The sequence below is a fragment of the Acomys minous genome, assembly GCF_964271855.1.
Source record: "Acomys minous genome assembly, chromosome: 14".
NCBI classification, from domain to species: Eukaryota; Metazoa; Chordata; class Mammalia; order Rodentia; family Muridae; genus Acomys; species Acomys minous.
Genome location: NC_140496.1, coordinates 78,643,340 through 78,670,905, shown reverse-complemented (window position 1 = coordinate 78,670,905; position 27,566 = coordinate 78,643,340). Strand labels below are relative to the sequence as shown.

The window sequence follows — 27,566 nt, the reverse complement described above, 5'->3', positions numbered from 1 at the left end:
CACCACCCTTTCTAGTTTCTGCATCAAGTGAAGACTCTCGGGGCCTTTTTAAGATGTCAAAAATTCTGTTAGCTTCTAGATAATTCACCTATATCCTGTAAGATGCAGCAAAGCTATGGCTAAATGAACCAGAACTGATTCAGTGACAAAGCAAGTAGCTTATTTTTTAATAAATATTATAGTGCTTTAGTTACTATTTTGTAATACGGTTTAATATTTTATAACAATAAATTATATAATTTATTTGTTAACTCCTATCTATTTCTTTTCTTTTAGGACCAGAAGACCCAAAAAGCAATCCATCAGCCAGCCACTCAAGAATACATTAATTGTCTAATTATTCATTTAATCAAAGCTACTTATATTCTGGCATCTATCCTTAAGGTGTTTATTTTTATCTTACTGTATAGATGCGTGTGCTTGGTACCTAAGAGGCCAGAAGAGGGCACTGGATCCCTGAAACTGAGGTTACAGATAGTTGAAAGGTACATGAGGAGCCTGGGAACCAAACCTAGGCTTTGTGCAGGAGCAGCTAATCTCCTCAAGTGCCAAGTCGTCTTCTAGCCCCATGTTCTGGTATCCTAATTAACTTTTAAAATCATGATCAGGTGACCAGGGGCTTTTTTATTGCTTTGTCAGCCACTTGTGACTACAGATCATCAAAAAGACACATGACAACATACTCGGTTGAAAGGCTCGATTTCTGTTATACCCGATGGTAATCCAAGAAAAGGCCAGCACTCAGGAGGCAGAGGCAGGCGGATCTCCATGAGTTCGAGGCCAGCCTGGTCTACAAAGTGAGTCCAGGACAGCCAAGGCTACACAGAGAAACTCTGTCTTGAAAAACAAAAACAAAAACAAAAAAACTCAAATTAAGCCAGGAAAAAAAATAATAATGTGTTGGAATTTCCCATCACTTTGTTATGACTAGAGATTTCTCTCGATATAGGCATACACGTTTGGTACATGTATTATTTCATCTCTTGAGAGTAAAATTTCAAAACAAAACACAGTTGGCAGCTTTTGAATTTATTTTGCAGTTGGAACTGAGATAAACAAGCAAACACACAGCAAAGACAGTGAGTTGGGGATTGCTGAGTGATGCAGACACCTGGGTAGTTGGAGCTGTAAAAGAATTTTTATTTGGTTGACATAAAACTAGAATTGAAATCAGTTGCTGAATTTCAACCAATTTAAATAAATTACTTGACCTACAAAAAGATATAACCCTACATTTCTCAGCGCAGCTGCCAGACATCTATTTCCCAAATGGAACAACAGATGGTTCTGAACAATGTGCAGTGTAGCAATGTTCAGCCATTCCACACTGTTTTCTCCTGCTAAAATTATAAGTATCACTGAGAAAAGCAAGTTCAGACTTTCGTGAAAGACTCCACTATTTCTGAAGTGCGAAACAATGTTTAATACTTGAGTGATATGTTTAGCACTGCTTTACAAATTACTGCGTTTGTTCGTTGGATTTGCTTATGATACATGTCACGGTGTGACTGTGTCTTCGCTTTAGCATTCAGCAGTAACTTGCAGGTCTTGAAAGTACAGAACAATTTCCTGCTCACAGTGCACGGTTAGCTGAAAGCTAGTTCTTGTTGGCGGACTAGGCAAATGTGCCGATTAACATGGGGGAGGCAGCTCAGACCTATACTTCTAAGACTTGGGAAGCTGAGGCAAGTGGAGTGTCAGGAGTTCAAGTGAGTTCCAGGCCAGGCCAGGCTACTGTGTGAGAGCCTGTCTCCTGTCTCAAAAAAAAAAAAAAGTGTCAATTTAGCCCAAGGCAGATGATAGTTTAAACCTAATACTTCTGTAAACTTTGTGTGACCTTTCAGATAAAGTTACCTAATGACTCTCTTCTGTCATTCTTGCTAGATGACTCATGTTCCTACTCAGAGTTTAACTTAGAACCTCTTTCTATTGTCTCTACTGGCCTTTTTAAACCCATAGGTTCTGTGCTCTGCAAAGAAGCATAGGCTTCCATCTCACTCCCTCCACTGTGCAACAGCCATGTGACCTTGAAGCTCTTTGGCTTTTCTAGGTACCAGGGAGGTCTTCCCAACACAGCTGGAGTTTCCACGAGAACGTGCTGATGAAGCATAAGGGGGCTGTCTTCTGGAAGGCTACAGTGTGGATAACAATGGAGGAGAATTTCTGTGATCCGCTCAGGCTTTCCATTCCGCCCATGCACAGGTTACAGCAACCAATTGAAAAACGAAAACATCGCAAGAGTAACATGTGTACTGTAGAGCCTCCAGTTCACATGTACCAAACCGTTCTCAGTGGAGACCCAGAGCATCTGGCATGTGTGTCCGCCTCCTTTTCTCTCCCAGAATAACAACTTGACTCCAGTGGCTAATCTGATCCCGATTTCAAACACCTTGCCATAAATCATATGGTCAGAAATCAGGCCGCTCTTTGCTCTTGACAATGCAGAGCTGGTTACTGGTAATAGCCAACCCTCTGTAGTCACCCTTTTCAATCTCCCCAGTAAATGAAAACTAAGTTGATTTTGGTGAAATAAAGATGTAAACTTTGTATCAACCACTGAAGGGGGAAATCAAGATAATGGAACAGAATAACAAAATCAACATAAATCATTGATGCTTTGTATTATCTTTGTATTATTGGGTACTTTGTACCAGAGCAAGAAAGTACAGGTGATTAACATAAATAATTTGTGTCCAACATCTAACACTAGTGAAAGTACTTGTATAGTAACTAGATGGCTATAGTCAGTAAGTTTTCAAAGGAAGGGAATTACCGCTAAAGCCTGGAGCTCTCTTGTTTCTTCCTCTGCAGCTGACGCGTGATAGGACAGGACCTATGGGTAAAACAAGAGTCCAGGTTACCCAGGCAGGACAACTGATGCACACAGCACATGGGGCTTGAATCCTGCTTCAACTTCCTAAGAGGCAGCTAGGCTCCTCTGACTGCCAAATTCTGAAACTCTTCACTCTGACACTGTTGATATAACAAACACATTATTTATAAGTCGATCTAGAAATGATCACTGGCTCATATGCGGCAGTTTATTTTCAACCACTTTTCAGAAATGTATTTGCGTCTTCTCTGAATAGACGTATTTAAGCTGCTATTTGGGGGCGGGGGAGAAGCAGTTTAGAAATGGCTCTCAGATGAAGTCTGTAGTAACTACCGAATTCATCTAGAAAGGGCTGTGGGAATATTCAGTCACATGGGCAGGTTTAAGGTGCCCTTAGAGCCTCTGAGTCATAGGCAGAGAAAGGAAAGCACCAACAGCAGCTGAGGACGCTGCGGCTTTTAAGCTCACGGGGGACCAGGACCCAGAACTACTTTAAGACTGCTTCTTTAAGTCTTCTAACTTGAGATAAGGATCATAATTCTCATTTTCAAAAATGATAATTTCTAAGTCAAGAGAGGCTATCTTAGAGAGTCCTTTAAACCAAAGTTGTGGTTGTACGGAATGGCTTATTTTACATGTAATAAGAAGTGCTAGTTGACCGAGGCAACTAGCCTCTCCAGAAAACCAACTGGATCAGAAGGCAAAATGCCTGAATCTCTGGTTTGAAAGAGACCCCGTTTCTGCCTTTTACTGATTTCCTGTATTTATCTTTCTTTTACCTGGCTTTCAATTCTGTAAGACACGTGGGGGATTTTTTAAAAGCTTTGTATAAGTGTATCTTCATAGAGAAATGCAAGAGGGAGACAAATGGGAAAGAAACTCAAGGATGGTGGGCATCTGTGAGAATGAAGTACAGAGGGCAAACACTGCTGTCTGCAGAAAAAGCAGGGGCTGGACCACAGTCTTGACTTGGTCATATGAGCCTTGGCAAGAGTCTAAATATTTGGAATCTACTTGCTTTAGCTTTAAAATAAGCATATGGTTATCCCCACAAGAATCCCATGTTTTCTGTGGGGATTCAAAGCCAGCACGCACGCATGCATGCACGCAGGCACTCACACTCACACGTGCGCACACGCGCGCACACAGACACACACACACACACACACACACACACACACACACACACACACACACACACTGTGGGAGGAAAAGAGAAAGCTAAGAATGTGACTAAGCTGACCAAATCCCATAGGCTTCGTCCTACCTCTAATGTTACCATTTGCTTGGCCATGGCTCTCTCCACCGCTTCATACATCTGTGTGTTCTGGATCCCCAAGCCACAGAAGATGACAAACGCTTCCAGGAATTGTTCATCATTTTGGTTGAAGGGTTTAATCTTGCCAGTATTCTCCTCCATCTTATTAACAAGTTGGCAAACCCCTATAGCGATCCGAGAAAGTAAGCAGGTATATGACGGCCAGTCACCAGAGCTCCAACCAACCTCAACATTCACGCCCGAGGATAGCCTTACGGTTTTCTATTTGAAATGCCTTTTATGTCCAAGTAAGAACACGGATCTCTGCAAACAAATCTAAAAAAGTAACCCTGGTTCACTTATGTGAGCATTAGTTTCACACAGCCCTGAATGTATATCGTCTATGACTTAAGAAAAAAAAATCCTAGAGAACTGTTTTCCTCCAGATTGGGTCATGACTTTTAGATCAGTTGATTCCCTAAAGACAATTTGTCCTTTGGAAACTAACTGGATTTTTGTACATGTGCCAAGAGAGCAGTTTTGATGCAGATCAGAGATTTGGGCCACACAGTCTGCCTTCTTTTACTGAGAAATCAGTTTTAAAATGCAGTTACATACAGAATAGAATGCAGAAAATAGGCAAATCACACAGGCAGCTTCAATTTTTAAATACACAGTCAAGTACCCAAGCTAATCAAATGTGAAGAAATAAACACAGATACAACGACTATTTTAGATATAAAACCAGAGTTAGTTCCTAAAGACTATCTTAATCTCTGCTTATAGGTCAGCCTTGCAGTCGGGCGAGGATGGAGGATCACCATAACGTTATACTGAATATTGATTCAGCTGGTGTTGTAATGGAATTCTGTGTCTGCAGGATGAGGTCTGTGTACAAGGAGTTGGCATACGTGGCTCGCCATTGAGTAAAATGTGTTGTTAACTTTTATCATGGTGTTGCTAAATACAAGGCTTCCTCTATGTGCCTACTGTGGGACAGGCACTGGGTACTTGGTTGGACACAAAACCTCTGGTCCTCATGATTTTCCTTGTGAAGGTGGCGGGACCATTACAGGAATGAGGAAAAAGTTTTTGCAATTACTCATAGCCACAGAGCGTGTGCGCATGACACACATTCATGTGCAATGCTCAGATGGCACCTCGATCACCCACACCTTTGCCTTGGACCTTCCGTCTCCCTGGGGCCTGCACTGTGGCCCAGTGCTCTCCTGCCTTTCTCCCAAGTGCCCTCTACATCTCCTTCACAAAGAGGCCCTCTCATCTCACACACAGGGCAGTAACATTTGCTGAATAACAGCAGACTCCACTTCTGTTTACTTCTTGCCTTGAAGTATATTGGGTCTAGCGATCCCCTCCCCACAATCCCACTTTCTCAGCTCACAAAATCCTGGCAGACAGTTAAGAACTTAAGGAAGAAAAATGTTGAGTTAATGAAAAGATGCAGGGCTCCCCGGCTCTGACCCGAGGTACTTTCCCACGGAGATTATATCAACTCTTTGCTCTTATTTTTCCTGGAGCACACAAGATTTTCATGGTCTGTGATGACATCTGATTGCACACTAATCCCTCTTGTCACCATGGTTGCACGCTCTCTTTACTTGAACACTGCAAAGGATCTGGCCTCCGCTTTTCATTTCTGTTTGCCTATGTAGTTCTGGTATCCACAGGCTTCGCTGTCCGTGTTAGTGCTTCAGGGACCACCTTTCCAACACTATTCTGTTATAAAGCAAAACTTCAAGCATCACCTAAGGCATGTGAACAAGGCAGGGAAGAGCCATGCAGAAAGTGGCACTTGGTAGTCATTGTCTTAACAACCCATATCCCATATTTGGTAAACACACACACACACACACACACACACACACACACACACACACACACACGCTATGTCATCTCGTCTTTGTGGCTCCTCACATTGTAACTATGAACTGTTTATGTAGGCTCTGGAGGCCTCCCAGTTGGAATCCTCCTGCGAGCCATGTGTTTCACGCTCTTATGCTCAGATTACAGTGGAAGCGTCTTTCAGCTTTTACAGAAGTTATCTTGGACATGATAGTCATTGCTCAGAAATAAGATGTTCCTGCAGGCACCACAACGGAAAGTGTGACACAGGGTGTGCACATCAGGCCATCAGGCTAATTAAGTCTTTTACACAGTAATTGAAATCTGTCCTACCTAAAATTCACCGAGCAAATATGTGAAGAGGTATAAGTGGATCTGGAGGTGTAGTGCAGTGGTAGACTGCTGGTCTAATATATGCAAAGCTCTAGGCAAAAAGAAACAAAACAAACAAAAAAGGAATATTAACTTCTGCCTCTGGAATTTCACAAATCATTTAAATGGAATTCCAAGTGAATATTAAGTGCACTGTAACCACAGCCCAGTCCAGAAGAGAAAAAAAAATGTATCTGTGTTATAGGCCACCACTTCAGGTGCAGAAACACAGAATTAAGGCCCAGGGCAAGAAAAGGGTACTGAAGACAAACAGCCATTTAAACATATAATTAAATTATCTCTTGAAAGTGGGCTGGGCAGCATTCATGCTTATCCCACTGATCTCATTAAATCCTTCAGAAAATTTAATTATAGCAAGCAAAAACTACACAGAAAGGTTTATAAGAAACAAACCGAGTTCTTCCCAGAGAAAATTTAAGGCTTGGGCACGTTTATAGATTAAATTTCCACCATTTCTTCACTAATGATCGGCGGGAAGAGCTAAACAGTGCAGTGATGAAATGCGGGTCATTTACATTTCTTACAGTTGCTGTATAGAACCAAAGATACAAGAACACTCGTGAATAGCAACTAATAAATATAATCGTAAAGTAAAATAATGCCCAGAACTGTATTAGGAGAAAAATGAAGCAACAATAAAAGCCAAATAGTAAATTATGAGTCTTCTCTAATATTATGGAGGGGACTGAGCACTTAAAAGGACATCCTCTCATGGGGCTGCTGCAGTTGTAAGAGCTGACGACTACAAAGCTCCTCTGGAAGCTACAGGGAGGATGGTTTTGAAACCCTGCCACTGCGTCCTGTTCTGCAATTCTGGGACTCATAGTCTACTTCCAACCTTCTAGCTTTTCAGTAAAACAGGGTTAAGACACATATACTCTGCTAGCACTGCAGATTCTCTCTGCTATAAACATGAACATCAAAACTAGCATGCGGCCTTAAAGTAAGTCAAATCTATCTTAACACCAATCTTACTAAAATTATTTTTGCTCATATTTTGGGACAATAATCTTACGTCAGGAGGCATATATATAAACATTTAATCTTGTAAAAAAATTGTGCTTATTTTTGTCAATAATCTTAATTAGGGAACATTTTTCTATATAAAATATTTACTTTTTCAGGTAATCAAATCAATCATCTTCACGAGGGGTAACCGGCTCCTGGCATTGAGTTTTTTATTTGCAAGCCTATGGTGTATCGCCAGGGTATTGGCACTCATGAGAGAGTAATTCCACTCCCTCCACTACCCTGCCCTGCCCTTCAACCCTGCACCCCCCCCCTTCTAGCTCTTCCTGTTCCGTTAGTCCCCTCCCCCTTATAACACAACACGTCCGTAAGAGTCAGTTTTCTAAGGGTGTGGCCCTTCACAGGTGGATCACACACCAGAGAATGGCCCCACACCCAACGGTACTTACTGGGGCAGCATGAACTGGACTGCCTGGGTTTAAAAAGACAGAAAGACAGACATGAAGTTGGGTGGCAGGAAGGCAGGGGTGGGTCTGGGAGAAGCAGGGGGGGGGGGTGAACGGGATCAAAGTACATTGTACGATGTTCTCAAAACTAATAAAAATATTTTAAAGGAGTCATGTTGCAGGGAGTTTGGTAGGCAGATCTCAGCGAACTCAAATGTATTACGTTCCATGCCAGCCAGGGCTTCAAAGTGAGACCATGTCTCAAAAAACCAATCAACCCATCACCCCGCCAAGCTAATCCCCACAAATGAGAGAAAACATGTGGTATTTGTCTTTCTGGGTCTGGATGGCCTCACTCAGAACTGGTGCCAAGAATGGGTTGTCTCTTCTGTAGTTCCTGGCCAGTGAGGCCCCACAGACCCCCAAACATTAAGGACTGTTGCTCACACTCTTCGTTACTCTTCAGACAAGACCCTGTTGCTGAAGACACCACATACTTGAGTCACAGACATGGAGAAGTCAAGCTGGTGCTGACCTGGAAGTTCCATCCCTGTTGGTTAAGCTTTTAAAACACTGGAAAGTGCTATCTATGCACAGTACCAGAGGAGAAAAAGTAATCATCAACCATACTCAGTTATGAACCTTGAGAACTTCAATTATAGTTGGCCTGGCAAGATATGTTCACTGGTACGACAGTGGCACCAATGCCATGGGAGTAACCAACTACTTTCTGATTGGATTTAAGGCCTGCTACACAAGTTGAAACGATGCTTGGCACCATTTTTTAGAGCAGTACTCATGGTTAGAAAGGTCAAGGGCCCTAAAGAAGAAACTCCTCTTTTCACTCTGTTAAGTGGGTAGAATTTTAAACTAACAACTTACCGTTATATTTATGGATTAGTGAATCTCTCTATTCTCATCAGAGAAGATTCTTTTTGAAGCTGATGGTAATTAAGACAACTGTTCAAAATGCAAAAAATAAGAACCTGAAAAATGCACATCCCTAAGGCTCAGGAATCATCGTAAAAGGAGGAAAGGAAAGATTGTAGGAATCATAGACAGTGGACAACTAGAAGGAAACAGTGTCTTCTGGACACAAGACAGTTGAACACATGAACTCATGGAAGTTGTGAGTATATAAGACCAAAATAAACAACAACAACAACAAAAAAAAACAAAAGCCAGGCCTTAGTGAATGGCCTATTGGCAATTGAAAGATAGTAGGGAAAGGAAGAGACAGTTTTCTTTGAGAGTGTGGCCCCTGATAGGTAGATCATGCTCCAGTGGAAGGACACCACACACACACACACACACACACACACACACACACACACACACACACACGTACACAACTATATGTCCATGAGCACAAAGTAGGGAAGATGGATTAGATCTGGGAGGAATTATTTTCCTAGTACTTCTAAAAATTCTCAACAGTTTTAAACATGTGGATTACAAGATCTTAATTTCCCCCCTAACTTGCTAGTGATCTCTTACTACACCTAGTTATCCATTACCTAATGGCTTGAATCATTACCTTATTTCATACTGAATTCACATTTGAAACAATATACATATATATCTTGTATTTTAGTATGTTTTAAAATCTTCAAATTTATAAGAATTGTATATGCTAGGCAGGCACCACTGAGCTATATCCCTGGCTCCATTAATATATTAATATCTCTTTAATATACTCGTTAAGTGAATTTTAGCTGAGGCAGATTTGAACTATTTACTATACAGGACACTTACCCAGGCATTATCCTAGCAAACTGCCTTAAAAAAAATCCACATCCCTAGCCATCTTTGTTAATCATAGTTAATTGAAATGATCTTTTCCGTTGTTGCATTATCTAAAATGTTGCTTTCAACCAATATCATATTACTTAGAAGAACTGTAGCATGCTCTATTACATACAACAACACAATTGCATCTAAACTTTCTTTTTTTCTTCCAACAACCTTGCTATATCTTCTACCACATGTACCCACTTCAATTATGTTACATTTATAGTAACTTATTTTTGATAAATTCTATATGTACATCTGTGTCTGTAGCTCATTCTTTTTTTTACATATTCTAGATGTAAATGTTTATTTTGAGGGTCTCCACCTCCATTTAGAAGATATTAAAACTGATCTAACCCAGGAAAGGATCATATATAGCAAAGAGATTCCAATCTTTCTTGATTTTTAAATCACCCAGTACTTTATAGATTTCTTCACACAGATGATACATATTTCTGACCAAGTTTATTCTTTGCTACTTTGGTAAGTGAAATTTTGTTTTACATTCTCATTTTCTAACAAATGTGTCCCACCAAACATTAAATTTAAATGTATTTATTTATTCATTCTTTCTTTCATTCATTCCGTTCGTTCATTTGCTTATAGGCAAATTCCTATGCTGTAACACAGGCTGGCCTTGAACTGAGAGCAGTTCTCCTGCCTCAGCCTAACAACTGCTTGGACTGGAGGTGTGCGCCATCGAGCCTGGCTGCTCTGCTTAGTAACTTCCGGTTGGACCACCACGGGGTTGCCCATGTAACCAACAGGTCATTTTCTGCCTTGTGTGCCTTCTCCCTCTTCATGTCTCATTTTATTTCATCACCTTCTGTCTAATTGCTTTGGTTAGGATCCTTTTGGCATCATGTGTGCATTATAAAACCTTACATATAACTTTATGAATTAGCTCTATGACAGTAAGTATTGGTGATCGCCTCGCATCCCCTCCCCCCATCCCCTGCAACCTCGCATGCCACTCCCAAGCCTTTGGTGCTGGGGACTGAGTCAGCGTGATGCACAGGCTGCTTGGCTGCGCGGCAGCTCTCCTTCTAAGCTATGCCCAGTTGTTCCCACTGCCATGCCCTAAAACTTTGAGGCAGCATCTTGCTGAGCTCCTCAGGCTGGCCTTGCACGGTGGTCTTTCTCTTTTAGCCTCGCAGAGAACTGGGATTACAAGTGTGTAGCATAATGCCAGGCTATTGGTCTATCATATTATCTAATTAAAACTGTTTCCGTCTCTATCTGTAGTTACATCCCCACTGTCCTTGTTTGTTCTCTCTCTGATCCCTGTTCTATATGTTAAAGACTTATTATTCCCACTCATCTCCTTAGTTTATTATTTTTTTTCAATTTCATTCTCCTGTTTTCATCCTTCCTATTTACGTAGGAGAGGCAGCACAAAGAGGACAGAAATAGGTGTTTCTTTGAATAATTGAATACTAGGTTAAAATAATCTCATTATTTCTTGGTTAATAATAAAACACTGTTTTTTCAGAAATATTAGTATTTCATGCTAAATATTAGTGTGTTTCTTTCTTTTCCAGTACTTTCTTTGTTTTCTATTCTTCAGTCAAATCTCAAAGCAGACCTTCACTTTTATAATTTTGAACTGTAAGTTCTTAGTTTTAATTATTTTAATGAAAGTAGGTTTCATTAAGGCACTTTTCTATAATTGTATTTTGACCACATCCCCTCCCCATCCCCCTTTGTACGAGTCTCCCTAGTTTCCCCAACAATCCCCCTTATCATTTCATAGCATATAATTGTGTATATATAGTTCAATCTGGAAACATGACTACTGTGCTTTCCTTCCCAATTATGCTCACTGTTCTTCCTTCTTCTTTGGTTTAGATCTCTGCCTAACTTCCTCATTATCATCTTTGTGTGTGTGTGTGTGCATATACACATATATACAAATTCTGCATATGAGAGAAAGCATGGCATTTCTCTTTTTGTACTTGGCTTATTTCACTTAAAATAATTATCTCCAGTTTCACCTATTTTGCCTACAAATGGCACAATTACATTCTTCATCATCAAATACAACTCCACTATATATATTATATATATATATATTTTTTAAATTCATTCATCTCTATGGTGAGGATTTAGAATGGTTCCATATCTTGGTTATTGGCCATACTGCAGCAATAAACATGGATGTTCAAACATCTGGCGATCCGCTCACTTAGGTTCACTCAGTTAAACAGCTGGGTTGCATAATAGCTCTACTTTTCCATTTGTTTATGACAAGGACTGCTATGTAGCTCATGCTGACCTTGAACTTCCAATTTAGCCCAGGGTGACCTTGAACTTGCAGTCATCCTCCTGCAGCACCTTTCCAAGTGCTGACAACTATGATTTCTTAATTATTTTCCTTCCAGTTATTACTGCTCCACTATTATTTTATTTCCTGATATATATTAAAACTGAGCATAATTTGCAATTCTCTACATAGGAACAGCGCAGGGGTTGGTACTTTTAAGTACTATCTAACAATGTAGTCTATTAAAAAGTGCAAAACTTAATTTTATTTGCACTATGAGAATCTTAGAAAATGTTTAAAATCAAGAAAAAAGTAAAAGTGCTAATGATAAAACTTAACGCAAAGATAAATGAATAAAATAAAGTAGAAGCCAAATTTTAAAATTTAATCTTGTAATAATTATTCATTAACTTCAAATTAGGATAGAACACAAGAGGGTAGGCCAACTCTCCAAATACTCACCCTTTAAAGTCCATTTGTGAGTAATTTCTTAAACAAAGCCCAAACAATTAATAGAGTAAAACAAGATAACAGGAGCTTTCTACAGCATAGACAAGAGAGAGTTAGGAGAAGCCCCAGATTACCGCATGCACAGTAATGGGCATACTTCCTCTAACAGCTCTTAGACAAGGTTCTGTAGGATAGTATGGTTTTTATTTTTATTATATTTTCTTACTCATAGCATAATAATATAACTCATCTAAAGTAGGAACATTCTAAAGGCTTTTGTGTTTCCTGTGAATGGTAATTTCTTCAAATATGCTCTAAACAAAGGAGGGTTGCGTGGGAGGAATTGGAGGCAGAAAGGAGAAGCAGTTAATGGTGTGTGTGTGTGTGTGTGTGTGTGTGTGTGTGTGTGTGTGTGTGTGTGTATGGTGCATAATATATATCATACAATATGCTTTGAAACTGGTACAGAGAATAGAGATCAAAATTTCTGGAAAATACGATATAGAGATATTTAGCCTTATCAACGGGGCAAGCAACTGGTTAAAATGAATGCATGCTGGACAAGAAACATTTTTCCCGAGCGGTGGTGGAAACATTCTGTATAAGGCCGGGCAGGTGCTGATAGGACATAATACCCTGGGGAAGAAAGTTGACGATGCAACCGACTCTGAACTGGTCTAATGTTTATAATTTCATCTAAACATCAGTAATGAAAACCAATGAAGAGGAAGGAAGACGATGACAGGAACACACATGGAGTGGCCTGTTTTCCTGCGTGGGACTCTGTGGGGACTCTCTATTAGCGCCATGGTCTGTGACATGGAATATCTTTTTTCCCCAGTGCACCCGTGGACATCAAAGTACACGCAGAACTCAACCTCCCAGCTTTGCCACGCTTATAAGACAGCAGGGTACACCGGGACAGCTCCATCTCACACTTGCAATGAACTTGAGTACGTTGTCTGTTCCACAAACTCACACTTATTTCTTTTTAAACAGAGACTTTCCAGTTTCAAAGAGAGCATTTGCTGGCTTTTTGACTCTGCTGGTCAGTAGGACGATGTGAACCCACATACCCGAACAAGCCTGGTTACTCTTATTCCTTTTTGTTGTTGTTGTTTTGATTTTATTTTTATTATTTTGAGGCAGGGTCTCTCTATCAGGCAGCCCTAGCTATCCTGGAACTTGCTATATGGACCTCAAATTCAGAGAGATCTGCCTGTTGGGAAGCACCACACTCGGCTTAAGTCTTCCCACTCTTAGCTTAACATATTTTGCTCATTTTTTCTGAAACACGGGCAAGATTAAAAAGTGCATTTTGACAGGTCTACGGAGTTACTGAATGCTCCAAATCATTTACACGGGTGAAGCAAAGGGCTTATGTGCCGCTTTCCCAGGCGTGTGCTCTGTGACTAGGCTTAAAGTGCACACGTGTCAGGCGCGTGCCTTCCTCAGCAAGCTCCCATTCCCACCTAGGATCTCACAGCGACACTGTTGAGATAAAGCAAAGCTGTGTCTCTCCCACCATCTGCAGTGCTTCCTTCCTTCAATCCTACGACAACCTATTAGTAAGTGACACATCTCCGCAGGAACTCGCTTCACGTTCTCAGTGGCAGTTAACAGTAGTTTCTTATCCTTACATGAAAATCATTTTTTTAAAAAGCAGAACTCCTAGGGAGTAACATTTTACGACATAACACGTGCGGCTTGTTCTAGGGATCAGTTGGTGATAATGCTTACGGACGTGCTGACACGTTCATCGGCTTCCGACCTTTTTTTTTTTTCCCTAGCCCAGAAGAGTACTGCTCCACATGACACAGCAAGGGGTGTGGGGGCCTACAAACATCTAGAGGTTTACACGGGGTCTGCTCCTGAGCCTGGTAGGTGCAGGACCTGCCATGAGATGCTGTGACGGGGGCGGGGGGGGGGGGGGTGACAAGACTGGTGAGCAAGCCCGGAATGGACAAGAGACAGATACATCTTTAGAACACAAACATGCAAACCTGCAGAACAACCGGTTCCCTTCCCATGAACTATGTTGGAAGGAAAATCAAATAAGGGAAATCAAATTACTGAGCCTGGAATCAGAACAAGGCAAGGCGACTCATGGAAAGTTTAATGGCCTCCTAGCAGAGGAGTTAAAGTTGTGTCCAACTTGGAGGACAGGCACTTTCAACATTTGAAACACCATACACACACACACACACACACACACGTGTCTGCTTCCATGTTAAATAATACTTCTTTTTCTTGCAACCTGAAAGCTGTTGAGATATTTTAAGGTACATTTATACATAACTGTTGTTCCATCAGGGCATTAGTTTCAAATTCTAATCTTTACAAGTCATTTACCTGCCCTTTATTTGCACAATTTTGGGAGCATGCTATTAGTTCAGTCTGCTTTCTCTGTGTTAACTGTGCATAACTATGATATAAAATAATGCACTTTTGGTCCACCTCTGTCTTTTTAAAGACAGGGTTTCACTATGTAGCCCTGGCTGGCCTCGAACTCAGAAATCCACCTGCCTCTGCCTCTTGAGTGCTGAGACTAAAGCGATGTGCTACCAATACCCAGCAATGTTTGCCCTGCTCTTAATAAAGCCTATGACACCAAGAAGTAAACACGTCAGTAGCAGGGAACATTGTTCCATCGTCTGGGGAGGGAATTTTTGTGCCACTTTGTAGTGGAGTTTGTCCTTTAGCCTTTGTATACAAATGTAAGACCTTAGGATAGGGATTTCTGCTTCACTTACTGATTTATGCCAAGTTCACAGACTACAGAAGTGCCCAATAAATACCGATTAAATGAATAAACAAATCAATACAACCTAAAATTTCAAATGTCAGGAAATAAGACTAAATATACATTGTCAGTTGATGCCTCTCGGTGTATGAACTTTCAACATGTTTTTATGTGTGTGCAAGCGTGTGTGTGCCCGTGTGTCACAGTGTGCACGTGGAGGTCAGGAGACAAAGTTCTGGAGTTGGTTCACTCCTTCTACGATACGGGTCCTGGGAATAGAACCCAGGCTTGGTGGCAAGGACATTACCCACTGAGCCATTTTGCTAGTCTAGTCCACTGACTTTAACACATCATTCTTAAACAGAAACCTCAGGCAAAACTGTATGCTAATTATTAAAAAAAAATACAGTAGAGCTAATAAAATGTCTGACATGTATAGAGGAATTTACCAGCATAAAAATTTTAACTTCTAACTCTAAATTTTCTCTTTCCTTTGACACTTTATTCTTTAAATTTACAATCAACAGTTGAAAGTAGTCTGGGATACTCTCTGCTTACACAAATGCAGAGTGGCTGAGTCAATGGAAAGGTCTTACCTATGACTTTGTTCTTCTTCCCATTTTTTATAGGTGTGCAAAGCAAACTTCCAACGCAGTGCATGTTTACGTGCCCCGTGTTTTCATTCTAAAGAAGAACAAAAACAAGACTGCTAAGACAAAAGAAATGACTGGTCCCACAAACACCATATGTATGGCACATGCGAAATAACTCATATGCTCATCTTATCTTAGCTACAGACAACAGGCAATATAGCCAGTCTTTATTAGAATAATATACCAAATTTCCTTTATTCCGTTCAAACTTTCCAAATAGTTTATAGCAATAGTAAGTCAAATCTTTATACAACGTCTGCCATCTTAGTGAGGTAGAGGTCTCAATTTAACAAAGCAGGCATAATCCAAAAGGCTGGAAAGAACACATTACAATACTGGCCTTCTTAATAACACCACTATACGTGAAGCCTACATTTCTAATGTCTGAAAAAGTTGTCCCAAATGTGCGGGCAACAGAATCAAGGCAGCTGTATCCCAGGCTAATGCTTCTGAAAGATTAAAGAAAACACAGGTATTCAAAGTGTTCTGTGTCTGAGGAACACATCTCTGTACATTCACTGTCAAGGCAAATGGATAGCCATCTTCCCCAGGAACAGCTCACTAAGAGAATCTCCAGTCATGTGTGTCCAAACCACAGGGACCTTAATTTTTACAGATAAAGTCAGCAATCCCATCTGAGGAAAGTTACCGTCCCTATGTTGCTAAAATTGCCTCAACCTGGAGTGTTGGCTTGTTACTATACAAAGCCTAGGGAGAAAACACCCAGCACAGCCTCTCCAGAACATCTAAAGCTGCTTTACCACTCCTCCCCTGAGCAGGAAAAAAAATGGAGATCACCCTTAAATTCCCCAGTTTCCAGCCCAATCCTTCAGACAAAGAGCAGCTGTAAGTACGGGTTTGAAAGGAAAACAGCCTGTGAGCATCAGGTCTAAAATTAGGTTACTTACTGTCCAGGGAAATCTTCTGTCCTTAGTGACATCTGGGATGTTAAGTGGCTCCATCGTGTTTTTGACATACTGAGCGTACATGTAATTGATTTTGTTTGCATCGTGTTCCCTGCAGAAATAATAGATGTGAGTTCCTTCTATGCGCTGGGAAAACGTGCTGAACAAATGGGTAAAGGGGGAAACCGGTGGCTGCAAACTGCAGGGAGGAAGCTGTATCTTAATTTGAAGATGTGTTGGATGACTGTGGGTCAGTCATTACGCCAATCTGAAAAGTCTGATACAGCAAACACCCACAGTTTGGGCTGTCCAGAACAGCGGCTCTCAACCTGTGGGTCACGACCCCTTGGAGTGTTGCGTATCAGATATTTCCATTATAATTCATAACCGTAGCCAAAGTACAGCTATGAAGTAGTAATGAAATAATTTTATGGTTGTGGGTCGCCATGACCTGAGGAACTGTATTAAAGGGTCGAAGCCTAATAGAATTTTACTAGGTTCTCTCTAGTTGAATCTTCCTCTTATGTTGTTTTTTTTTTCTGCCTGATATACCTATTTTAGTTATAGTTTTACTAACTGAAGAAATAAAAAAAGTAGTAGGTGATATTTAAAAATGAATATATGCCTTAGGCATGGGATTCCTCCCTAAGTTATTGTCAGTGAATGCCCCCTCCCTGAGAAGTAGATTTCATGGTTCCAGAAGGTACCATGCTAGCTTCCAAAGGAGGGAAGCGACTAGCAGCCCAACCCAGCCATGATGCCTACGAACCACAACAAAGAGCAGGATAACCCCAAAGGTGCAGTAGTGGCATGGATACCTCAGTGGTACCCAACAGCTCTCCAACGGGACTTAAGGCCCACTCATGAGAACTCATGCCTGGTTCTCATGACAACCATGTGGGGCCAGTGAGGTCACGGATCTTGGAAGGAGAATCTACTGCAACCACTTTATGGAAACAGCATGATCTTTAACTACATTCTAAGTATCTGTCCTTATAAGTATAGTTCTCTCTTCTCTTAAAGGGAACTTCTCTTTGCAACTAATGGAGATCGTTACAGAAAGCCACAGCTAATCAAACTGCAAAGTTGTGGAGCCCCGTTTCAGTGGCTACATCTACAACACAACTCCTGCGCCTAAGGCCCAGGGATCATTGTAGAAGAGAGGTGGAAAGATTCTAGGAGGCAGAGGATCTGGGACTTTGCTGTGAGTGTGTCTCCTAGGAATGTCAGAAGCTATGCCCATAAAATCTCACCAACATGATTGCCTGAACATGAACTGAACAAGGTTGACACCAGCAGACATGCTAATATGGATGGAAAAAAGCTCACAAGGCCCCAATCCTACACATACACAAAATCTACTGGCAACCAAGGAATGCTGAGAGTGGGAGGAATAGTCTCCACAGGGAAGGGAAGAGCGCACAAACTGGTTACCTTTACCAAATGGTCAGCCTTGAAAACATGGATATAAAAGTAACATTATACAGACTAAGCAGGTTATATTTCTGTATTTACCAACACACACACACACACACACACACACACACACACACACACTATGTGACAACAACAACAAAAAAGAGACTGAATTTGAAAGATAACTAGGAGGGATGTATGGGAGAATTTGGAAGGAGAAAGAAAAAAGGGAGACATTGCATAATTTTATTGTAATCTCAACAAATAAAAAGAAATAATACAAAGTAATCATTGTTTTAAATCTAAAATGGAATTATCGGTCAAAGAGTCCCCAGGGGTCTCCAAAACAATCCAACATAATTACACAGTAAAACCTTATTGCTGGGCCCGGCATGACGGCGCATGCCTTTAATCCCAGCACTTGGGAGGCAGAGGCTGGCGGATTGGTGTGAGTTCGAGGCCAGCCTGGTCTACAAAGTGAGGCCAGGATAGCCAAGGCTAAACAGATAAACCTTGTCTTGAAAAACCAAAACCAAAACCAAAGCCAAAAAAAAAAACTTATTGCTGAAGACACCGTATACTTTGGCTGCAAAACATAGAGAAATCAACCTGAAACTACACAGGAACCTTCCACCCATTTGGCTAGCTCACAGTGTCAGAAGATGTTCTGCAGGCTGCTAGCAAAAAGAAGACATCTGGTCTACCAACTGCTGGACTCTCCATTCTGCAACACTGACCTGCAGCATTTAATGTATAATTAGTCCAAGAGCTGTGAGTAAAGGGCTGAGTGCTCAGCCCCAGTGGGAAATCTTGACCAGTCACCCTTCCCCACCAAAGCTCAGGCAATATCCTCGAAGAGGAAGCAGAAAGAGCTGAAAGATAAAGAGGAGCTCAGAAAAATGCTGTCTGGACATCATATAGCTATTATAACCATTGCCTCTTAACACCTATGCTTACCTGCTCAAGAACTGCACAAAACCCAGCCAGCCAAAAATTTAAGCATAGATGGGCAAGGTGTTCTCCAGGCTCCATTCTTTACTGTGAGCTATGAGCAGGTGACAGTTTTGGGGAAAGATAGAACCATTCCCCTTGGGTGGTGTGCCCACCTGGCAGGTTTCCCATGTGCCAGAGAATGGCCCCACACCCATGCACATATAGACAACATTAAATTGACTTATTGATTTATTAAAAACAACATGAAATTAGGAGAACATTTTAGGGGAGTATGGAAGACCTGGAGGAGGGAAATGGGGGTAAGATCATATTTCATTGCATGCATGTATGGAATTCTGAAGAATAAAGAAAATCATAATGAGAAAAAAAGAAATAGATGTCTTAGGAAAAGAACTTCTCTAGTTCTGAGTTTTTAAAGTTCCAATATGGTGCCTGTCTACTGTCCTTTATCCCCAAAACTTTATCTTAGAAGAGTGATTACATATGGCATTCCACAACGCCTCAGATGTTTCAGTATTCCCTTTCTGTCTTTTGTATTTTGACTTAATTGTAATGTGGTCAGAAAGAGCTCTTTGCACTGGAAAGTATTGTACATAAATGAATGAGACTGAAAATGAAAACCCAGAATGCAGCAGAGGACTAGATGGGCAGGAGATGAACTTCCAGCTCGACCTCGAAGGCATGCGCATTGCCTTGCATAACGGAACTCCTGGACCTGATTACATGTGTTATCTGTATGACATTCAAGGAAAGGCTGCAAGTTCAGGTTTGAGGCTAATAAAACAATACTTGAAACTACAATCACTTTTTACCAACAATAGCCTAGGGAAACAAAAACAAGAGAAGCCATAATAAAGACAGGGAAAAAAAAAAGTTGCTGCCAGGAGAAAGGACACCAGAGAAGGTACCTTCATATAAGATAAAGCCTACTGTAGACTAATAACGAAAACAGTAATAGCTATACTCTTCTTCCCGTTATATGGTGACAACAGGAGTCAGAAGCAACTCAAAATGCCCAGGAAACTTGCCAGAACCATTAACTCAGCAATAGCAGCTGATGTCGAAGCACGGGTTCTATTAAAGTTACATAACACCGTGGTTATTTCCTACTTTAGAAAAATGTTGATAAATTGCTTCCTGCCCTCAATAAATACAGCCTGAACACCTGTTCCCAAAGAGCCACTCTTAGGTCCATGTGAAAGGAAATCAAGCTTAAACATGTTAGTCACTGTGGTAAGGAGCTTATGATCCAGCAGGAAGCAGTAATAGAGCAATAGAGTTTTTAGCTGCACATGCTGTTTGGGCAGCGTCTAGTATAGATATGCCAGCTGCCCCCAGACTAAATCCTCTTTACATGGACACATAGCTACACAGAATAAAGGCTACATCACTCTGCAGCCTGGAGAGTTAGCATTGCCACAGGAGTAAGTCCCAGTCAATAGGATGACAGAGGCATATGTGTGATAACTTTTAAAATACTGACATATGCTTTCGCCCCTTGATGCCCGATTCAGGACATGGATGGGATGGCTAGGGCTCCATCTTCGCTTCTGAATGGGTCTGAGGTAGAAGGCATCTGAGAACTCAGTCCAGTGTCAGCCTTGACCTGCCTACCTCGAAGCACACCCAGGAAAGAGTAATTAGATTGCGTTCCTTTTAAATCTATGCTTTTTCAATTTTGAGAATGTCGCACGTGAGTACTGCAGTCACATCATTCTCAGTCCCCCTTCTTCGCTGTCTAGCTCCTCCTGGGTCTTCCCCCACTTACTCTCAAATCCGTGACTTCTTTAATTATTTGTTGTTACATATACGTGCGCGTGCACACGTGAGTGGGTATGTTTGTGTGTGTATGTGTGTGTGTGTGTGTGTAAATACAACCCACTGAGGCCACTTAGTATTGATCCTCTGTGCTCCTAGGTGTTTAGGACTCACCACTTGGGATGGTACGACCTATCAAGGGGCTCATCCCTGGGTCTTAGCAACCATTAACTGCCTGTAGCTCTTCTACAGGTGAGACCTTGTGAGATTTTCTTCATCCACGCTAGCCTTTCATCAGTCTTAATCATTATGCAGCTCTTATCTAGGCCACCATGCCTAGGCGCAGGTTCGCTGTCATATATACAGGATGTTATCTTGCGTTCTTTTTAAAGCTGTTTTTATTTTGTGTATTTATGATTCACAATTAAAACTAACCCTCCTAAATACTACTGGTGACAATGAAAACACCCACACGTGGAGAAGAATGACAGACAGCACCCAAACGGATCAGATTAGGAAAGAAATGCTTACAAGGTAGGTATGCCTCAGAATGGGGAAAGAAATAAGGAAAGAAGGGTGAGGTAGAAAACAGGCAAGAAAAAATAAATAAATAAAAGAACAACAATCTAAAACACATTTGTGAAATGAGAAAGTTCTGCGTGCATTTGAGAAATGTTAAAATAGCTTCAGACTATCAAAAACAAAGTGTGCCGCTGGCCACGCACGCACGCGCACAGAGTCGGCAGTGCAAGCAGCACGTTGCAGCAAAGCATCTGGGGCGATGTCTCACGCCATTTCGCTGGTTTAGCCCACCAAGGGGCCAGAAGGCAGGACGTTCACTGACTATGAGTCTGAGAATGAATGCATAGAAAGTGTTCACAGAACGTATAAAGAATACTTAAAGAGGATACAACCCAGCAACCGCCCCCATCACATATGATATTGGTCCGTTGCTTGATTAACCGACGAGCTGGCAGGTTGCAGCTGTCTTGTTTACAGAGCTGATACACAGATATACCGACCTATATGCTCCTTAGTGACACACAACAGGCTGGGAAGCATCAGGGGCTGGGGGGGTGGGCTTGGAGCAGGTGTGCACAGCATGCTGTAGTGAACATTTTGTTTAACAGCAATCCTGTTTCCATTTTTGTTACACTCTAGCCAGATTAAAAGCATGAAAAGCGAATGATCTCTTCATTCCGAAACCACCGCCGCTGCCCTTCTGATGCTTTTGTTTGTTTACTTAAACATTTTCATGATGATTCAGATAGAAAATGTTCTTTGCCAGTTAAGGTTGGTTCCAGTGCTTGAAACTATTTGGATCGGCTTTGTAGCAGTGAATGCGCTAACCCTTCGCGGGGGGGCTGGGGTGGTGACGAGGTTAGCTGTGTCCTCTGGGAAAGGCTTAGTGAAAAATAAATGTTCTGGGGTTGAGGGGGGCGGAGAGTAAAGTGGGTGTTTATGGCCAAAAATGTTTGTCTAGATAGAATAGATAGGGAAGGCTTTCAAAATGCAATACAACGAATGTGGACGGTCATCCTTTATATAACAGCAATAGCATGGTGGCCTTAAAAGGTGCAGTAGAGATTAAGCTGTGTGAAGTGCATATGGCTGATGTCTCTCCGGCTGATCTCCAGAGCCCACTCTCGAGGCCATGCCTCCCAGGGATGTTCCAAGCCCACTAGGACACTAAATCAAGACTGTTCTCTCCAGCAGCTGCCCTGCGAGGCTTTCCGCAGACTCTGTAGCTCTCTAAGACAACCCCCCCTCACCCAGCCCCCGCCCCCAGACCACAGACTGGATAAGATAACCAGGCTGGGCTCATGGCTCCCCACCAGCCTCTCCCACGTCGTCGTTTCCCCTTTTATTTTTCTAGAGCTTGCTGTGGTCTCTAATAAGCGTCACACATTTCAACAGGACTTGGCATCTCCTTTTGGAAGAGCTGGGCTAAGTCGTACATTTCAACATTTGCTTAGCAGATATCAGCCGAGATGCATGACAGAGAATTCTTGAGAAAGTGTGGGGGGGAGGGTGCAGGGAATTTGGGGGAGATAAGCCTTTCTGAGTTGCAGAGTTTCACGGGAAACATTGCAGACTAATGTAAACCAAAAACACACCCAGGGTGGCAATTACAGGCTACGTGGAAGGTTTTTTGAAGAAACTTTACAAACATTAGGGTCTTTTAAGGCTTACTGCCGTTCATTCATTACAGAGGAAGAAACCGAGGCTTCAGAGGTCAAATAAATGGCGCAATAGCTGGCATGCATCAGAACCTACAGTTAAATACCATCTGAGCTCTCCATTCTCCCACTTGGTGCCCAGCTATCTTTGCATTAGAAATTTTTTTCACTTTAAAATGTAGTTTTTCTTAAATTGAACTACATTTGTATTTTCAAATTTAATAATCAATAACAAGTACTAACTACTATATATATATATATCAAGATTAACCTGAAGGAGCATTCCTATGTACTTATCATTTCATAATTAAAAAGCACATTCATTTTTTAAAAAATGGAAATCACTGGGATAGAACGGTAGGGGTAGAATATCTACTTAAAATAAAGGGTTAACACAGACTCCAAGGTGAGCTCTGTGTCACAGCACAGAGAGGAAAGCCCCACCATGTGGAAATGCACCCCACTTCTCGAATCTGGGGTGACAAGCCAACTCTCCAGGACCTACTAACGTCACCCCACTTATGTAGTGGTTCTAATAAAAATAGACAGGGTTCACCGAACAGTTGTTTATATTTTGATAGCTAACATTTGAGAACTGTGGTCAACATATTATGTAAGTATATAAAAGAAAATAATCTAAAATGGCCCTGCATTTTTATCCCTTATTATTTTAGACATGTGGCCTCTGACGTCCTGTGGGGTTAAGGGAGACCATGTGATCCTCCCACCTTACCATCCCCATCTCTGGAGGGCCAGGATTACATGTGCGTGCAGCCTCACCTGGCCTGTGCAGTGTCATCAATCACATCCAGGGCCGTGTGCATGCTTGGCAAGTACCTTATTGAGTGGGTTGCATCCCTAGGCTCACGACCCACGATTTTCAATCAACAGAGAAGAGCTTTAAAATTAAAACGATTTACTTAACTGTTAACATAAGCTGCACAGCACTTCATCTCATGGATGAGTTCTGAACTAGTGGAATGTTTAGCACTAAGAAGTAGAGAGTACCAAATCACCGTACCATCAGTAATAAATTATAAAAGTATAATAGATACTATAATATATCATATAATAAACATTAAGTATCAATATCAACTTAACACTTTCTCAAAATGTCAGTTACTAAACACTTTCTATAGTTCAGTTTTTATAAAGTTAAGCCAGACATATAATTTTATTTAAAAAGTGCTTTAAATAACTTTGTCTTACAGGTAAATGGTATTTTACTGCAACATTAGAATACAGGCTAACCTTAAAGCAATAGGTGGGCAGAAGCCATTGACAGTGAACGGTTTCCGTTACCACACAGCTAGTTTCAAAACCAGTCAGAATTTGTCTCTTTTAAAACAACCACACTAGCATACTTACTCCTTATAAAAGTATTTCCAAGGTACTTGGAATGATAGACAATTATAAGTGGTAAAATGTCTTCCACAGAGAGAATTTATCAAAAAGAAAAATCAGACATCAATCTTTGCTTTGCTGTTTTAATGTGTATTTGCCAGCAGGGGTCACTGTTACGCTGGGCTGGGTCTGTCCAGCTATCGGTAGCTATAACAAGATACTGAGTTTGTAATAAAAATCAAAATGTCAATATGAAAATTTACTTATACAGATCCATGCTGCAGCGTAAGTACTAAAATGTAAGTTTAGGTAACTTGTTTTATATTTTTTGACAAGCATTATACTAATTCACTTTGTCCTATGGTGATGAAGGCAAGTAAATACAATAATTAATGCTCACGCACTATTTGTGTATCATAACAAAAGCAGCAAAGTTGTTGTAACACCACCAAATCAAATCATATATACAGCTTTTAAGAAGTGGAACATATGATAAATGTCTAGGAATTTCTGGTGCCTCATCTTGGTGGATTTGTATTCTTTAGAATATCCTATCACACAAGGGAACAATATAGGTTTGTTGTTGTTTGTTTGTTGTTTTGGTTTTTGTTTGTTTGTTTGTTTGGGTGAAAAAATACAAGTAAGAACATTTATTAGATTTCCCTAAATCCACTTCACAGTCTTCCAGAAAACATTCGCCAGACTGGGATAACTACGCCTGCATCCTCTATCAAACAAACAGCGCTCACTTCCCAAGGTAAGAGCTACTCACAGAAAAAGGAGCGCACGCATGCTGTGGAAGATCTGGCTTGATCCAGCCAGAGGAGGTACATAGATTTCTAAGGTTAGAGGCACAGGCCTCCTTCTGTTACTAGGATAATTCTCATGGCTCATTTCCAACTCAGAATAGGATTGCAGAATAGTCTGCCAGAGAATCTGTGATGTTTCCAGATAAGCAAACGGAAAAATATAACTGAGTAACAGTACTTGTAGGTCTTAACTGAACACGTTCATAATAACAATAGAATATGGCCTGTATTAATGAGAATGTTATTTGACATAAGAAATAATTCTCAGGCCAATGTAGTGGAAAACTGTTGCTATTAACATCAAATAAAGTATTCTAAGAAACGAAATGACCATTGCAGGGACCCTAGCCTGTCACTTACACGACTTAAATCAAACTAGTAGCAAAGCAATTGTTTAGCAGCACAGTACACTCATGGTAAAAACAAATAGAGAAGTTATTTTACCTTGTTAAAGTCTCAGATGATTTTCCTAATTCCTCACACTCCATGTGGAACACACTAGAGAAAGAATCCTGAAAACAGAGTGACAACACAGGCTGAGACATTTAACGAGACACTGGAGACCGGACCACACACACGTGCATGCTGCGCAACACTGAAGACACCAATGTTTGAACATATTTTCCTTATTCTTGGACTAAATGGATGCAAGCACTAAATTCACAATATTCTCGAAGATGCTTTCTATTGTTAAAGGCTCATGTTATTTCTGATTTTACCCGAGGAACGCTTTTTGAGGACACACTCCGCTGCTAGTAAATCTCAGGCCCCTTTTTTTAAAAACACATGTGTTCATGTGTGTCTGTGTGTGTGTTCATATGCACATGTGTTCATGAGTGCATATGTTTGTATGTTCATGAGTGTGCGTGAATGTGTATTTGTGTGCATGTGTTCATGAGTATGCATGTGTGTTCATATATATGTGAATGTGTATTCATGAGTGTGAGTATATGCAAATGTGTTGTCATATATGTGTGTGTGTGTGCGTGCGTGCACACGTGTGTGTCAGAGAGAATAGAGTATGTGTGTGTGCGTGCATGCATGCACACGTGTGTGTCAGAGAGAATAGAGTATGTGTGTGTGTGTAGGCCAGAGGACAGCCTCTGGTGTCTCCCTTGAGAAGGCTGTCAATCTCCTTTAACCTGAAGCTCATCAGTTAGGCTCTAAGCATCCTCCTGCCTCTGCCTCCCAAACACTGGGATTACATGTTTGGCGTTGCTATGTGACTTCTGATCTCAAATTCAGGTCCCTAAGCATTCAAGGCAAGCACTTTGCTGACATAGCTATTTCCCCATCTCAAAGAATTCCTTCCTAATATTTTATAAGAAAATTAAAATAACTGTGAAGATTTTAGTGATATCAGGAAATGGTTTCCCATTGTATTACAAAACAAAATTCATATCGCTGCATGCTGTACTTACTACGGAATGAAGAGAAATTGGAAAAAAGAACAAATATAAGACAATGAAAGAATAATTTGGGAGTGGAAAGACAGTACATTTGAAAGGGCTTACATTTTTAATTTCACTCATCTTGAAATTGTTTTAATCCACAAATAAATCTAATATCAACTCAAGTAACTTTTTATGTTCTCAAAAGAGAGTAGAATAGTCTTAGTCACATTTTTGAGCCAAGGGTAAAACCACATTGACCTAAATCAGCTTGTTACCATGATAGGCATTAACTGCTAAACAGTCCACTGAATGTTCATAAAGTGAGATTTCAGTTTTTGTAAAAAGGAATGCTTCCACAGAAAACTTTTTTAAAATTCAATGCTAAAGAGTAGGTCACTGAAGGAAAATGATAAGTTGGCATATTGAATTAATAAATTCTGGCCTGAACTTTAAAAAGTGATCTTGTAATCACTTTCTATTAACTATTTTATAACTGAAGAGAATTATAAAATAATAGCTAGCCATGAAGATAATGATTCTTGTTTTGCTACAGTGAATGTTTGTTTGGTAAACTGTTAATAAGACTCTTATACTAATCAACACGTCCATTCTAACACACACAATAATCAAGAGGATAATGAGTTGTCTTAATATCTAAGCCAAATTAAAAATGCAATATGACTGAATGGCTTTCATTATTCTACTATCAGAAATGTCAACTCAAATATCACATATGAATTATAACTGACCTATTCAAGTGACAGTACTATTCTTTTTTCCTAATAACCTACCAATGAATAGTCTGCTTTTAGACTACAGAAAGAAACAACTACTACCATAAGATATATTGCATAGTTCAAAGAGTGAGGAGGGATAAAATCCGCATCAAATTAGACTGTGGCAAGCCAGTACTGATTCTGAGGCAAACTCAAGGCAGACACACTCTGCATAACATTTAAGGGTAGGTAACCAGCTCTATGACAGTGCTCCATCGCTCTCCTTACAGATCAATGGGCTTAAAAAAAAATCTATGTATTAGAACAGTGGGTCATTTCCTGCTGTTGGTAAATAATGTAGGACTTACAAATACCTGTGGTTCTATCCACCACCTGCCTAGACCTTCTGGTTTGTATATAATTTCTGC

General features: G+C 40.7%; 1 protein-coding gene across 3 annotated transcripts in view; it reads right to left on the bottom strand.

The window, feature by feature from the left end:
* PDE5A (phosphodiesterase 5A) overlaps nucleotides 1-27,566 on the bottom strand; it is a 144,400-nt gene that overhangs the window by 49,314 nt on the left and 67,520 nt on the right. For all 3 annotated transcript variants that reach the window (XM_084757814.1, XM_084757812.1, XM_084757813.1), the window contains exons 7-11: nucleotides 25,473-25,540; nucleotides 16,571-16,679; nucleotides 15,606-15,693; nucleotides 4,101-4,276; nucleotides 2,774-2,833 (exon numbers count right to left, since the gene is read on the bottom strand). In XM_084757814.1, the coding sequence (XP_084613940.1) occupies nucleotides 2,774-2,833; nucleotides 4,101-4,276; nucleotides 15,606-15,693; nucleotides 16,571-16,679; nucleotides 25,473-25,540 (501 nt within the window). The remainder of the gene's footprint in view (nucleotides 1-2,773; nucleotides 2,834-4,100; nucleotides 4,277-15,605; nucleotides 15,694-16,570; nucleotides 16,680-25,472; nucleotides 25,541-27,566) is intronic.